Genomic DNA, 15,355 nt, shown 5'->3' on the forward strand with positions numbered 1-15,355 from the left:
AATGAGGGTGCAATCAGTGCTCGAGAGTAGAGAAGGATGAAAACCAGTGTGCTTTCAAACCAGAGAGGGGCTGTCAGAATCAGGTTTTCAGTATGCGCCAGGTAAATGAAAAATGCTATGAGAGAAATAGGCAGTTATGTTTATTCTTCATTGATCTAGAGAAGGCATATGTCAGAGTAAGTAAATAAGGGTAGCAATAACAGATAACTTAGATAATTTTTTCATGAAAATGATCAATGTAAATAACAAAACAAATGTTTCACAATTTAACATGCTTTTTTCTTAGAAAATTCAAGTGATCCATTAATTCTGCCAGTCAGTGTAGTTGCACATCTTAGTCTCCCTCTGCATCTCCTAGTTGGCTAAGAAATTGTTTACAATGTTATTAAGGAATATGTTCGCTATTATTCCTGATAATGGCGAGCACAAGGTTAACCCTTCCTTTTAATAGATTTTTGTCGGTGAATAGAAAACCGCTTCGGGTTAAGGTTGTTCTTGATACGTGATTTGTCCATAAAAGTCGGGAAAGGTACGGTACCAAACTCGCACAAAAAAACATTAAAATCGGTACGAAACATCAATCAGTTTGTTTAAACATTTTTGTGGATGTTTTCCGAGCAGCGGCTTACTCATTAGCATGTATTTTCTAATTCCACTAGTCTGAACATGCATAATCAGTTTCATTGTATAGCATCACTCCAGAGGCTTGCATTTCCATTTTGTTACTTCAAACGGCGTCACCTAACCTAGGTTTACCGTGCATGTATTATGAAAACATACGTCAAGCTCCCTGTAGAATAATGCTAACCTTTTCACTATAAATTTACATTGGAACAGCATTTCTGAAATTTAACAAGACGCAAAAGTACATAATATAACCTCCGAAATTAGTTACGTACACTGCTGTATCTTGAGACGAAGTATCGCAAACTTATTTCATTTCAGTACATAGTATTAAAATTAAGCAATCGTTTACTTGAGCCTTTATTTCTAAGGAGTTAACAACCTGCTGCCATTGCACTTATAGAGAAAACATGTCCTCCCGATGTTTGTTTACATCAGTCGGAGTTATGAGCTGCTGGCTCGCTCAAGATCCACTCGCTTGTGCGTAGCGAGGAATCGATACGGAAGATGATCGATCGCATTCAATATAAATGCTGGAGTAGATTAGTAGAGTGTATGAAGATGACGGATAAAAACCAACACGCCCCAATAATTTGCCGTAATATCGGATGAATCAGTAAAAGGGTTCTCATTGTAACCAAAGGATATTGCAGATTAATATAGGAATTTTCAAAGGTCCAGTCATTAAAACGGGGGTTCTCTTCTACTACAGCAGCCGCGGTTAGATGTGCATCCGAGTCCGACATCTCACTTTAGCCATAAGTGCTCGTGCTCTAAACTCCTCTTCTGCCTCGAATCATGCTTAGCAAGCTTATGGCATCTTTTCATGGATTCTTAATGTCCCATAACCAAAACGAATAGAAATAAATTTGAGAATTTTAACATTCCTTAGCGCTAAATGTGGGTTTTGCCGTACTGTGAATTACGTTAAATCGAATATAAAATTGCATTACTCTTATGGAATAATTTTTGGGACTTGAAATTTCTTCCGTTAAATGCGGGTTTACGCTAAATCGATGTCACACAAAATCGGGGTTATACTGTATGTTTCTTTTGTCAGATGTTCATGGTGCAAGAATTTTTTTTTTTTTTTTGATGTGTCGTATTTTTATGATTGTCATAAAGAGCAAACAAAGAAATGAATTATTATGACAAATAACATATCTTTATTATGGTCATTGTTCCAAATTAAATTCCCTAGTACAGTGGTGTATCATCATCCGTATGTCTCAGGATCAAGCTTGTGCTATCACACTACAATTCTCTTACAAAGCATCGATGAAATGAAATGGCGTATGGCTTTGAGTGCCGGGAGTGCCCAAGGACAAATTCGGCTCACCAGGTGCAGGTCTTTTGATTTGACGACCGTAGGCGACCTGCGCGTCATGATGACAATGAAATGATGATGAAGACGATACATACAACCAGCCCTAGTGTCAGCGGAATTAACCAATGATGGTTATAATTCCCGACCCTGCTGAGAATCAAACCCAGGACCCCTGTGACCAAAGGCCAGTAAGCTAACCATTCAGATATGGAGCCGGACAGCATCGATGATGATGATGATGATGATGATTTCAATAACATATAATGAAGGGGAAAAGAAGAACACATCTGAGCCAACAGTATCTCTTGTTGACTAGACTCAAAACACAAACCTTGGCTTTGGCTGCTCGGATGATCTGGATCTCCTCCTTGCGGGCCACGTGGCAGATGTGAATTGGGCGACTGTGGAGGGTTGCCAGCAGTAACACAGCAGCTGTCGTCTGACTCTCGGCGTGCACACAAAGAGGCGAGTTCTTGGGCCAACTTGTAAAATGCTGCAAAAGGTAAAAGAACATCAAGTTTTCATACAGCTCAGTGTAGATCTCTTTTTACTTTGTGTAGATCTATTAGGTTAAGAAAGTGGCAAGTGCACTCATTCTGATAATGGTAAACGGAAGGTAAATCTCTGTAATATAAACTAATCTCTGACAATATGCTAGGTGGTGGTGATTATTGTTTTAAGAGGAAGTACAACTAGGCAAACATCCTCTATATAATGCTAATCAGAGAGAAAAAATGGAAGGGGTCCGACACTTCGAAAAATGAAGGTATAGGCCAAAGGAACACAAGGGTCATGAAGGGCATGAAAATGAAAGACTCCCTAGGCCTCCATACGTAATACCGTCGGGGTCTGAAAAGAACAAGAGTTGATCAAGGGAGGTCGGATAGGATAGATGAAAGTAAGGAGCCTGGCACAAGTAAGAGGAAACAATGCCAGGACTCAGCTGAGAGCCCCGTGGTCGCCAACCCACGCTCCAAAGTTCAGAGCCCCTGAGGCCCCTTTTAGTCGCCTCTTACGACAAGCAGGGGATACCGTACGTGTTATTCTACTGCCCCCACCCACAGGCAGTGATAATATGCTATTTCCTTTGAGTGATTGCTCTCACGAAGTGTCACCATGAGCTTGTGCTTAGTTCTCAGAATATATTTTAAGGGATCATTGGCACCATAAGGAAAGTGCTACTGAGATGATACAGAAGAATTTGGCAAAAGGAAGTGACGATTCTACCACTCCTATCCCTTTATTCCATAAATTACTGACAGTGTCTTTCTCTTAATTTCTTGCTGTTGATGTTGATATTTATCTATTTTTCTAAACTAGTTTTGATGTTTGGTAGTTGCTGAAGCCAAACTGTGCCACCTGAATCAATCGCTTTTAGACAGGAGTATGTTCTCCATTCAAATCTGAATTCTTGCTCCACTATTTTCCAACACAACAATCACTGCTTCAACCACAGCTCTTCCTTAAAGAACTCTTGAGAGATGTGACAGAAGTAGAGTTAGAAACCTGAAGGCATGCATTCTTTCGGTATATATTTACGAGCACTGTTATTATAGAGTAGGGGAATTGTCTGCTGATGTTGGGAGTAGGGTGCTTCATTTACCTGACCAAATGGTCCTACTATAGTCTGTGGGGGGGGCACTAGAAAACATCCACAGCCTCTCTTGCTTGTCGTTAAGAGGTGACTGAAAGGGTGTGCGGGAGTGTGGGTTGATGACCACAGGTACCCTAACTCAGTGCACGTCCTTGGTCAATTCTCGTTCTCTTCTCTCCGCTGCAGTACTAGGTTTGTGAGGCTGAGTCGTGCCCTTCCTGGTCATTTCCTTCCTTTTACACTACCTTAATTCTTAAAAGAGTCGCACCTTTCATATTTTTCCCATGACCAGTTGTCCTCCCCACTACCATTCCCACAGATGGTTAAGTATCAAAATCCCAATAAACTTAAAAGTATGTGCTCTCAAGATACCGGTGCTATAATCGAACACAGACTCTTTTGACAAGCGAGGACCTGAAAGTGTCCACACTGTTGATGTTGACACGACCTACCTTTATCCAGACCGTGAGGTCCTTGAGCGTCAGGGTGGTGTACGTCTCGTTGAGGTACATCTTGAGTCCCGCTGCAGAAGGAGCAAGGTCGGGAATGATGCCGTGATTCTCAGACGAGGCTCCCATGAAGAGGGCGTAGTCGCACCGAGCTCCTGCGTGGGCCAACTGCAATAGACACAGGTAATAGTAAACAAAAGTAAAAAAGCTATTCTCTCTAACAGCACTAACATCGAGGGTTTCCAGGGAAAGGCATACGACTGGGAATGTAGTTGCTGTGGCGTTCCTACCACACGGCCAACTTGCTCTATCTCTCCAACAAACTATGACATTCTCAGCCCAGGTAATTAAATGATGTTTCTTATCTACATATTCAGGGGAAAAATTAAAATGAGAGAATATGCAAAAGTCATGAAAGGTGAGAAAATTAGAAACTTCTCAATGGACTAAGAAAAGATCAGAACATTGGGGCAGAAGTTCAAAGGCTGGGCAAGTAATGGAACCAATACCAGACTCGGGACACATCTCATAGCAAGAGCCCTCAAAAGAGTTGTTGAAGATACCAGGAGAATTTGGATGAATGATGAAACATTTCAAATGAAATATAACGAGTGGTAAGCAGTGTCCATTCTACATGATCCAGTACTGCACCCAAGATGAGCATGGCAGGGAAATTATTCTACTAGTGCTCAAGACACTAATTCAACCCTAACAAAATTACACTACGCCCTGAATTATTTCACAAGCTGAAAGAAATGGCTTTGTGGTGGTGGTGGTTATCGTTTTAAAAGGAAACATCCTCTATTAACAATAACCAGAGGCAAAATGGAAGAAGTCCGACACTTCAAAGAATGAAGATATTAGTAAAAGAAAGCAAAGGATGTGAAACTGTAAAACTCCCTAAAGCTCACAAACCTGCAGAGGAGAACAAGATCAGCAACTTGATAACATTAAGTAACATCACAAACTCAATCCCAAGTTGAGAGCCTCAGGAGGTTACCTCAGGCAGGAGCCCTCCCCCCTTCAACAAGAGGAACTGAGCACAAAAACTTAACATCCCATATCTACTAGATTACATGCAGTGAGATTTTATACACAGCATGTATTCATTGTGTTGTACTATGCAAAGCATTCTTTTTATACAGAATGCCGCTTTAGATTCATTCGCAAATTTCCTGGCATCCTCCCTCCCCAAAGGAGTGTACAGTACGTAAATTAGTAAAGAAGTTCCGCACCACCGGGTCCCTTCTTAACAAGAAATCATGCAAGAGATGAACCGTTTTAACAAAGGAAAAGCTTGAAGAAATAGGAGCTCTCTTGGAAAGAACTCCATCAAAATTCCTGTCGCGTCTCGCCGTACAAGCTTCTGTCCACAAAGCAACAAATGACAAATGAAGAAGCTACAATGATATGAAGATATCAGCATTTGCTTGCAATGAGATTACTACTACGAAACCTGTACTACCTTGGGGCCCAATTTCACTCAAACCAGCCAATGCCATGATAAGCTAAACAAGCTTCTGCTACAACAGCATTGTGACACTAACATAAAGACCGACTCGACACAATCTACCGGGTGTGTTGCAACACAAACTGTTTGAACCTCAACGTCCAATCTACGCACAAACTGCAGTTAAGCAACAACCACCATGGACACCTCTTAAATATGTGACCACTTAAACAAAGAAAGAAAGAAAGAAAGAAAGAAAGAAAGAAAGAAACAAACAAACAAACAAACAAACATACAGTATACATACTACAGGGCCTTTTTTTTTTTTTTTAGCTCGCTACGTGTGTCAGGGGAACATGCACGGACACTTTAAAATAGCGTAGTTTCGGTAAGAATACTAATCGTGTGTTAACGAGTGATGTATACAGTAGAACAGCATGTATTCATTATGTTGTGCTATGCGAAGCATTCTTTTTATACAGAATGCCGCTTTCGATTCATTCGCAAATTTCCTGGCATCCTCCCTCCCCATAGGAGTGTACAGTACGTAAATTAGTAAAGAAGTTCCGCACCACCGGGTCCCTTCTTAACAAGAAATCATGCAAGAGACAAACCGTTTTAACCAAGGAAAAGCTTGACAAAATAGGAGCTCTCTTGGAAAGAAATCCAACAAAATCCCTTTCGCGTCTCGTCATACAAGCTTCTGCCCACAAAGCAACACTGTTAAAAGCAAAACCGTACAAACCCACCTCTGCCCAATATTTAAGAGGACCTGACAGTTTCGCTAGGGTTTGGTACTGTAACTGGTTGCTTCAGTCAGTTCATGATGAGTATGTTGACCCACAACTTTTATAAATAGTATAGTATAATAAATGTATAAATAGTCAAAGCAATCGCTACTGGTGTACAGAAAATCCCCACCATCTGCATGTCCGTCCACTTCATGATGTAAAGATAGGAGTTTGGTGCGCAATAAGTGCTCGCAGAATTAGAGGGCCTATATTTTTCCATGAAACAATACAAATAAATGCTGATCGATATATAGACCTCATTCTCAGACCATTCTTTCAAGAGCTGATATTAGAAGAAAGGAGTAATGGTTACTTCATGCAAGATAATGCGACGGCACAGATTGCTAATCCATCTATGGAGGTAATACGCATCGAAGAGTGTGGTAGTTAATTATCCCCCTATATCTCCTGATTTAAATCCCTGTGATTATTACCTGTGGGGGATGCTGAAGGGAAAATTGTATGTGAACAACCCTCATACAAGAGAACAAACAGAATATTATACAAGTTATTCCGAACATCACACAGTCTGAGATTCGCCGAGTGTCTGCAAACCTATTTACGAGGTGTCAGGCGTGTTTGACAGCTGAGGGACATTTTGAACATCAGGTGTAATGCCAGGTAGGTTTTAGACTAATAGTTTCACTAGAAATAGATTTCTTTAAGTGTGAATTGCCGTGAGTAGTGGGGAGGAAAAGGGAGCATTATACCGACTAGCGACGGAGTGTCACTGCGCCAGCCGTGCCGTGCTCTGAGTGGTGCTGCGGAGCGAACTAAAAAAAAAGGACCCTGTAGGATTAAGAGAGAATAAAAACGCAAACAGTGGATCGGTAAATGTAAATCTCCAACCCACACACACACGAACAAAGCAGTACAATAACAAACATGTAGACTGTCGAGCAACATTTATCGTCATCACACCCTGGATGGGTAACCACCTGACAGGTTGTCTTGTGGTATTGACTCTAAAATGGTGAACTGCAGGGAAGATGAGTGTATTGTGCTGCTGGGAAGGGACAAGCAGAATAGTTGTGGGGCTGCAGTAAGGATACCTTCATTATAAGATGATGCAGTTCATATCTGATGACATTATGTACATTCATTATTCTGAAGAAGTAGTGTTATCAGTTCCCAGCCTTGGGCTGTCAATCACAGATATCAACATAGATGTTATCAGAGCCAGGAAAACGGGAGCTGCATTCAAACCGTGCCACTGAATGTCAGCTTTCTTATGGCACATAGTATACAAGCTTGGGATTGTCAATGGTTTATACAATGACAGGCCAGTGTAGGAAAAGGAGACAAGAACAATCTGCACACTGCTGCTACACTCAGATTCAAGAATAACTTACAAATTTCATTTTCTGTTCCATATTGACATTAACAATATTTACACCCAACATACTTAGAAAGTATTTTAAGAATTAATTCTAAGAATTTTGCATAAACTTGTGGATAGTTAATTCAAATTTGATCAAACTTGTTTTGATGGAGGAAGCCTTTCGATATTTTAATGTTAGTAAGTTCTACAAAACCAATTTGTGTTCCATATCACAGTAGTTATTTCCGTAACAAAAGTCAAAAGTCAGGGTAAGAAATATTTTGAAACACTTCTGCCCGAGTAACATAAAATATTTATTTCATACTACGTTGAATATAATACTAACCCCTAAACATAAAATTCAGAGTATACTTGGATTTTTAGGTTGCTCCAGTGGATATATTTCTGCCAGATGTTACACTTCCCCTCAGGTGGTTAGTTATTTACAATTTGCTTTACGGTGCACCGACACAGATAGGTCTTATCGTGACGATGGGACAGGAAAGAGGGAAGCGGCCGTGGCCTTAATTAAGCTACAGCCTGGTGTAAAAGTGGGAAACCATCTTCAGGACTGCCAACAGTGGGGTTTGAACCCACTATCTTCCAAATGCAAGCGCACAGCCAAGTGGCTGGGTGGTTGTTATTTCCGACCTAATCACCACCAGATGTCTGTCTCAATCGTGAATTTTTCTTGCGTATGATGGAGTGTGTCAAAGAGTTCAATATTAATTTAATGGAATACAGATACATGTGGCACTTCATAGAGTCAACGCCCTTCTTGTTCAATATTAGAAACACAATGTCTTACTTGTGCTCAAATACTTTTTGTCTTTATCTACTTCACATATTTGAGTTCAAAATGGACATCACGAATAGTAAAGCTGATACGCTGGCCACGATCATTACGCATCAAGTCTGGTTCGAGTGCGTGCCAAAAGCCACCACAATGTTCACATGACACTGTTGATGGTTGGGTGAACAGATCCTTGGTGCTATTCGACAGGTCACCCTCTCCCTTCCTACTATCGTATATCACGTCGTTCATTGAATGTCGTCTCATCAACTCCTCTGAAGAGGTTGATGTCAGGAAGGGAACGCAGTAATTTAAAAAAAAAACTCAGTATGAAGATTTATCTCATTTCATTCTCCACCCCATAGAGAAACGGGACACCGAGCAAGTTGGCCGTGCAGTCAGGGGCACGGAGCTGTGAGCTTGCATACGGGAGATAGTGGATTCGAACCCTACTGTCGGCAGCAATGAAGATGGTTTGCTGTGGTTTCTCCATTTTTTCACCGGGCATATGCTGGGACTGTACCTTAATTAAGGCCACGGACAGTTCCTTCCCATTCCTAGCCCTTTCCTACCCCATCATTGCCGTAAGATCTACAATTGCGTCGATGTCGATGCGACGTAAAGCAAAATTGGAAAAAAAAAAAAAATGAAAAAGAGACAGGAGAAGGGTTTGACACACACATTCATAATTTTAAAATAGGGACTTTGCAACAGCTTATATTTCACAGTTAAGTTTGTTATCACTGCCACTGTACTTCATTAAATATTCCATTTTAGCAATTCAAAATTAGACACCAGAGCACAATCGTGTAAATACCTGTACATTAAGAGGTATGGGCTAGAACACTGACCTGTTAGTGATGCCAACTTTCAAAGGATGTTTGTTTAACAAGAAGGGAAGGTTGAACGTGTCGTGTAACACTAGGACAGTCACTCTTTAGTAAAGGAAAGACGAGAGTGTCTGCATGCTTCTTTGGATTTCACATGCATCCTCCACGTTCAACAGGAAAATCACGCTTGCAGGTGAGATTTTCTATGGTCTTAGGCACGAAAACTCTTCTGTCTATTGCTTTTGGTAATACTGACATGCTGCCTGTCCACAGTCATTCAGTTGTTCATTGCTTGATGTTTTCTTGTCATGTTATTATTTAATATTAATTTTACCGAAATAGACTCTTGCACTGGACATCACTCCATGACAAAAGCCACCGGAGGCAACCCTTTATTAAATCAGAGGTAAAAGAACAGAAATTTACCACATATGCTGGGAATTTTTCTTTAGCAATGAATGTCACTCTCAAGATTGTAGAAAAACGTTGCTTTCGCATCACTTTTTCAAGAACTATTTTCTAACAGCAAAATTACAACGCACGGCACTACTTGTTTTCCTATTTGTGGGAGAAATGGAGAATTTACACAAAGAGCATTTTGAATTCGTAATAATCAGTGCTGTTTTTGTATTTCCATAGTGTATGTGAGAAAGCTGTAGAATGTACAGAAAATCCATAGTAGTTGGCATCTCTGTGCCATTCCTCACACGGTCAGTTCAAGTGATGAATGGTGCGAAAAGCTGCTCATCAGGTCAGTTAGAGCAAGCGTTTCAGTGGACTTGGCAGACTGATATGCACAATAATAGTAACTTCTAGCTCAGCGAGGAAAGCAACGGGAACCACCTCATTCTTGCCTGTTTCTCAGCAATGCACAGTGTATCTGTAACAGCTGATGGCAGAGCCATTGAAGTTCCCACCAGCCTTCAAGCTGAATACTCAACATACACACATTCAGGAGTCTGTTGGCAGAAGTTGAGTGCCATAAATACCCTGTGTAACAAAATTCCACCTCTGGCCGGATCTGTTTGGAACCTAAGCCACTCTTATCATTTCCTGTCATTCCACCAGCTCCCTGGTCCAGACAACTATTCCATTCGTTTGACATGTTCACACCCTACTAATGTCTCTGGGTTATTTTGGAACATATACAGCCTTGCTTCAGATCAGACTTTTAATATTTTATGTCTACCTTTTCTGTTCACAGATATCTTTGTGATTTCTACCACCTTCCTCTATTAAACTTGGTATGAATTTGAACTTTCCACTCTTTTCAATCCTTCTCTTTCAAGCACTGTATCTTCTTCCACTGAAACTCCCTTTTCTTCGCAATGAACTTCCTCTGTATTAGCCTAGATCATCATCATCATCATCATCATCATCATCATCATCGCTAGCTCTCAGTATTGCCATGGTTTTGTTGTGATGAGCAAGAAGATATCTACTCAAGAGGTGCACTTGACATTTTAAGCCCGTATCACGTGCAACAGAGCAGATTTCAGGCTCCAATAACAAAACTAAGGCAATGCACACAACGAACATCACACCATGGCTTAGGAATGTCTGGCCATGAAAATGAATTCCCTCAAAGTTAAAAAAACTCAAAACTGAGAATGTCAAACAGTAGACAACACCTCAGAGTGGCCAGACCAATACTCCTCCATGCAGTGTCACCTTCTGTCCACCTTTCAGCTCTAAGTGTGTAAATGGCATTGATAAGGAACTTCTGAATGTATAATTGAACATGCCTCAAAATATTCATCAAAAGTAAAGCATGTTGATGTTACCGATGAAGACATGATGGGATATGAGAAATTGGTGACAAGTGGACAGAACTCCTAACATGTACCAACTTTTTAGAGAAACTCACGATCATGAAGCAAACTTTCTTGGCAAGAAAAAAAAAAAACTCCTGAAGGTGGAGGACAAAAAGAATGTGATGTGTAAATAGTAAGTATGGAATAACTAACCTCTTAATGAAATTTGTCTTTCAATGTAGTTTCTGAATTATTCTACCGATGTAGCTTTCAAATCCCAATGTATGTCAGTATGGTAATTTATATTTTTGAAAATACTGATGAAGAACTCTAAATAATATAACCTCACGAATTCAGTTCAAAATGCCCCTTCCTGGTGATTTGTTAACAGCCTCGCTATATTACTTTCACACTGAGTGAACACAAAACTGAGATTACCTCTTTGACGAGAGCAAGCGCCTGGTGATCAGTGATGGGTGGCACGGTGTTGGGCATTGCCATGATCATGGTGACGCCTCCCGCCAGAGCAGCAGCAGTACAGGATGCAAAGTCTTCCTTGTGAGTAGCTCCTGGTTCTCGAACATGGACGTGCACGTCTATGAAGCCAGGCAGTTTTACCATCTGGCGGGACGTCACACAGTCCGTGTGGGTCTTCATGATGGGAGCTCCTCCGATCATACGAAGTGCCTGGATTAACAAACAAGCACCAAAATACATCAAAATTGGGGGCCAAACCGTAAACAGCATACTGATTCATCCAAAATATCTACAAGAAATGCACTTCCAAACATACAAAACCAAGACATTACAATATGGTCATTGACAAGAATGTCTCCATGGATTGGAAAACTAATTTTTAACAGGAAAGCATGCAACAAAAATGATGCAAAATTCTAAGGAGAATTTCACAGCACAAGACATTCACAATTACATTAGCTCCCTCTGTGGATCAGTTGAAGTGTCGGCTTCTGGACACCAAGACAGCGGATTCAAACCTGGCAGAGGTCATCCTATTTTTGAAAGGCGAAAGAAAGTCCATTCGACGTGCCATGTCATACGGTTGGCATGTAAAAGACACTTGGCCACAGACGCCCAGTTTACTCTGACATCCAGTAGGCACAGACTGACGCGCAGGCAGCCAGATGGTAGCTGAGGCCATATGTTACAGTGACATTACAAAATGCAGATAAAAATGTTATGAGCATTTCTGGGGAATGAACCCCAACAGACTTTCAAATAATCAAATTCTATTCCAACAGGAGTAAAGTCAAAACAGAAAGGGATTGGCTAAATGGAAAACTACCTTAAATTGGTAGAAATTACACAAAAAGACATCAAAACCAGGGAGAGCTTCAGATCCAAAGTTCACAAATGACGAGTTGACCAAGGAGAGAAAATCTGGCCATCACAGGTAAAATGACGATTTTGCGTTTTTTGTCTATGCAACTTTGTGTCTTCATAATGGGTCGTCTGCTGCTATTCGTTTCCGAGAATATGTTTTTCTCCTGCAATTCTTAAAGTCTGCTGGCTCTGTGGAGATGTCACTGATGACTGATCCAGCCAATTTTTGCATGAAACATGTGACCAGACAGGTCTCATCTAAAGGCGGATGGAAGACGTAGCAGGATCTGGCGTAGTTTCCCCTTTTCAGGGTTTCAATTTTTTGTCCGCCACGTGCCTGCTCAAACAACGAGACACCTTCTGCAATAGCTTTGTGCCAAAGAACACAGTTTTGTGCAATTGTTGCGTAAGTGTTAGCATTTATGTTGGTGATTGTATGTGGATAATTTGCAGGAATGAAGCTAAGCTATGAACTATCGTACAGTGCAAGGAGAACCCGCACTCTTCTCTGTACTCTTTTTGCTAGAAGAGATTCTTGTCATTTCTGCGTACCGCATGCATTTTCCTTGGGAGACGGCCTGATGCCATCTGCTGCAATTCTTATCGTATTGACCCTTGCGATAGTTTACTATGGTCACAACTGTCAATTTCGGATAGCAAATAATGACATGTCCTATCAGCTCACACAAAGGAGCTTTCAAAAGGGTCCTATAGATCAGGCACGTCAAGGTCACGAGCTGACGGACAGCACGAGAAACAGCTGTTACGAGCGCAAGCCTCGAGTTTCATAACTACGGTACATGTATGTATTTAACACATAATGTAATCAATGTGTACCAGAAAAATAAATATTTACTTTAAAGGTTGCCATAAGCAATGAAGTACAAAATAATAGGCAGTTACTTTAATATGCTCAACTCTCCTAAGCAGGATTATGAAGCAAATAATACTACATCACTTCTATAGCTAAACATCAAGCTTTTAAACACCACGATAAAAGTAGCATGTCTTCAAGAAACCATGTTGATAGTACAAGCCGAGGGAGGGGAAGAGAGCTGCGCCCCCGTGCACGGGCAAGCTTTGACACATCATCTTTCTTCTTTGAAAACATTTAAGAACAGACTCTGTAAAGAATGTTCATTGATTGACTGACTGAACGTAATCACAGAGAACAAGTAAAACGTTATTACTGATTTGATGAACACTGTGCTTTGAGGACAAGAGATCTTTTGGAGATAAGTATCTGAAATATTTGCAAACTCCTTTAGTTTTGTTTGGGTCGTCAGTCTGTAAAAAAGGGTCTAATGCAGCCCCTGTGTTAAATTCTTGTCTAGTATGTGCAGCCTTATCCTGTATCAATTTCTTCATTCGTATACAGGTTTTAGTGAACAAGTACTGCACTACTTCTGCCCCACGGCTGTTCCCTACAACCGGTATCACGTTGAGGCATTACTGCACTAGTTGTTTCATCTCATCCTAGTTCTGGGGGGTCAATGGAGCCTCTGTGGCGGTTTTCACCAGGGGTACAAGAAGTCACCACGTGATTTTTTAGGATCGACTGACATTCAAAACTTGCTGTATGGTAGCCAAGTCAGCAAATAAGCCCCTACATTAATCCCAACCTTCTCTCAATTTGTGTGAACAATAAATTTAATTCAGACACAAAATACAAAAAAGTAACCAAAGAAGGCTGAACAAACATTAAGAACTTCAAACTCAATCACAAAGCTTTTACTTTTACAGCCATGCTGACAAATGATACAACAGCTGAAACTTGAGGAGTCCCAGTTTGTTGTATATTTTTCATAAACTGTCATACAATTTAACGATGGGAGGTGAAGAAGGGGCACATCTGTATGTCCATCTCTGTGTCTGTATACAGTACCAAAAGTGATTATACATTGCTCTGCCTCTGTTATGTGTTATGTGCAGCTGTGGCACACAGTCCTCTTGAGCAAGGACCATGAAGTAAATACAGAGGTTCACAACTCACAACTACAATGACATTTGCAGTCTTCTAACGGGCACAGGAGAAAGAAACTTGAGCACCAAACAGTAGACAAAACCTACTAAACTTTTCTTTGCAAATCAGCACTTCATTACTGACTCATCCCCATTTATGACAGCTCTAATGGTTTTCTTTGGGTTATCTCAAAGAATGAGTCAATGAGTGAGCATTTGAAAGAAAATTTTTCTCCCAAAATAGTATGTACATTAGAGTATTTCAGAAGTAGATATTATGTGTGATGTTATAGACAAGGCTGATGACCTAGATGTTAGACCCCTTTAAGCAACAGGCAGCATCATGTTATAGACAAAAACAAAAATCAGCATTTCTCCCTTATCTAAAAAAAATTAAAAGGTTATAAATTATTCAGATCCACTAACGACTTCTGCACCACCCTGTGCACTCAAAGCGAGAACTCGGAAGTTGCTATTTATCATGTTGAAGTGGGAACACACAAACAGAAAGTGTGTGACACTAAAAACTCTGATCTGCAATTGACGCACATGCCATGAGATGGGCAGCAAAGAAATTGTCGCATTATTTGCCGATGGTGAGAAGAAAAAGCGTCAGGGAAGTTAGCAGCACACGATCAGTAGGCCTACCTTTAAAAACCACTTTTAGTTTTCATTACACCACCAATTACGATGTTATTACGTACCAGTAATATCGCTTCTACCTGCCGACACACAGTCGCAAAACAAAGAGCTTCTCACACATCCCAGGGCCGATTTTCTAACCTACAGGTGTTAATGGGCCGGCGCCAGATTGTGCAATAGTAACCCTAAAATAAACTGTGTGGCCATGCTGATATCAACGGCAGCTATTTCTTCTAAACGTGAACTCAAAGGCTCCCGTAACCTCGAAGACCACTGAAGTGAAAATCTGTCAATAAATCTTATTGTCTGTTACATAAGTGACGTGACAGCTAACACCACCAGACAATACCAATATGACCCTTGATGCCCTTGACTAGGGTTGCCATCCGTCCAGCATTTCATAGACAGGACCTTCTTTTTTTTTTCAAATCATCTTTCTGTACGTGTCCGTGCTTAGTATTCGAAAGCAATACCCAT

At 40.7% G+C, this 15,355-nt stretch overlaps 1 protein-coding gene across 2 annotated transcripts in view; it reads right to left on the minus strand.

The window, feature by feature from the left end:
- r (carbamoyl-phosphate synthetase 2, aspartate transcarbamylase, and dihydroorotase rudimentary) overlaps positions 1-15,355 on the minus strand; it is a 394,723-nt gene that overhangs the window by 78,399 nt on the left and 300,969 nt on the right. For both annotated transcript variants that reach the window (XM_067157339.2, XM_067157338.2), the window contains 3 exons: positions 11,372-11,620; positions 3,998-4,162; positions 2,283-2,444 (listed from right to left, as the gene is read on the minus strand). In XM_067157339.2, coding sequence (XP_067013440.2) covers positions 2,283-2,444; positions 3,998-4,162; positions 11,372-11,620 — 576 coding nt within the window. The remainder of the gene's footprint in view (positions 1-2,282; positions 2,445-3,997; positions 4,163-11,371; positions 11,621-15,355) is intronic.

Source organism: Anabrus simplex, chromosome 13 (assembly GCF_040414725.1).
Source record: "Anabrus simplex isolate iqAnaSimp1 chromosome 13, ASM4041472v1, whole genome shotgun sequence".
Taxonomy (NCBI): domain Eukaryota; kingdom Metazoa; phylum Arthropoda; class Insecta; order Orthoptera; family Tettigoniidae; genus Anabrus; species Anabrus simplex.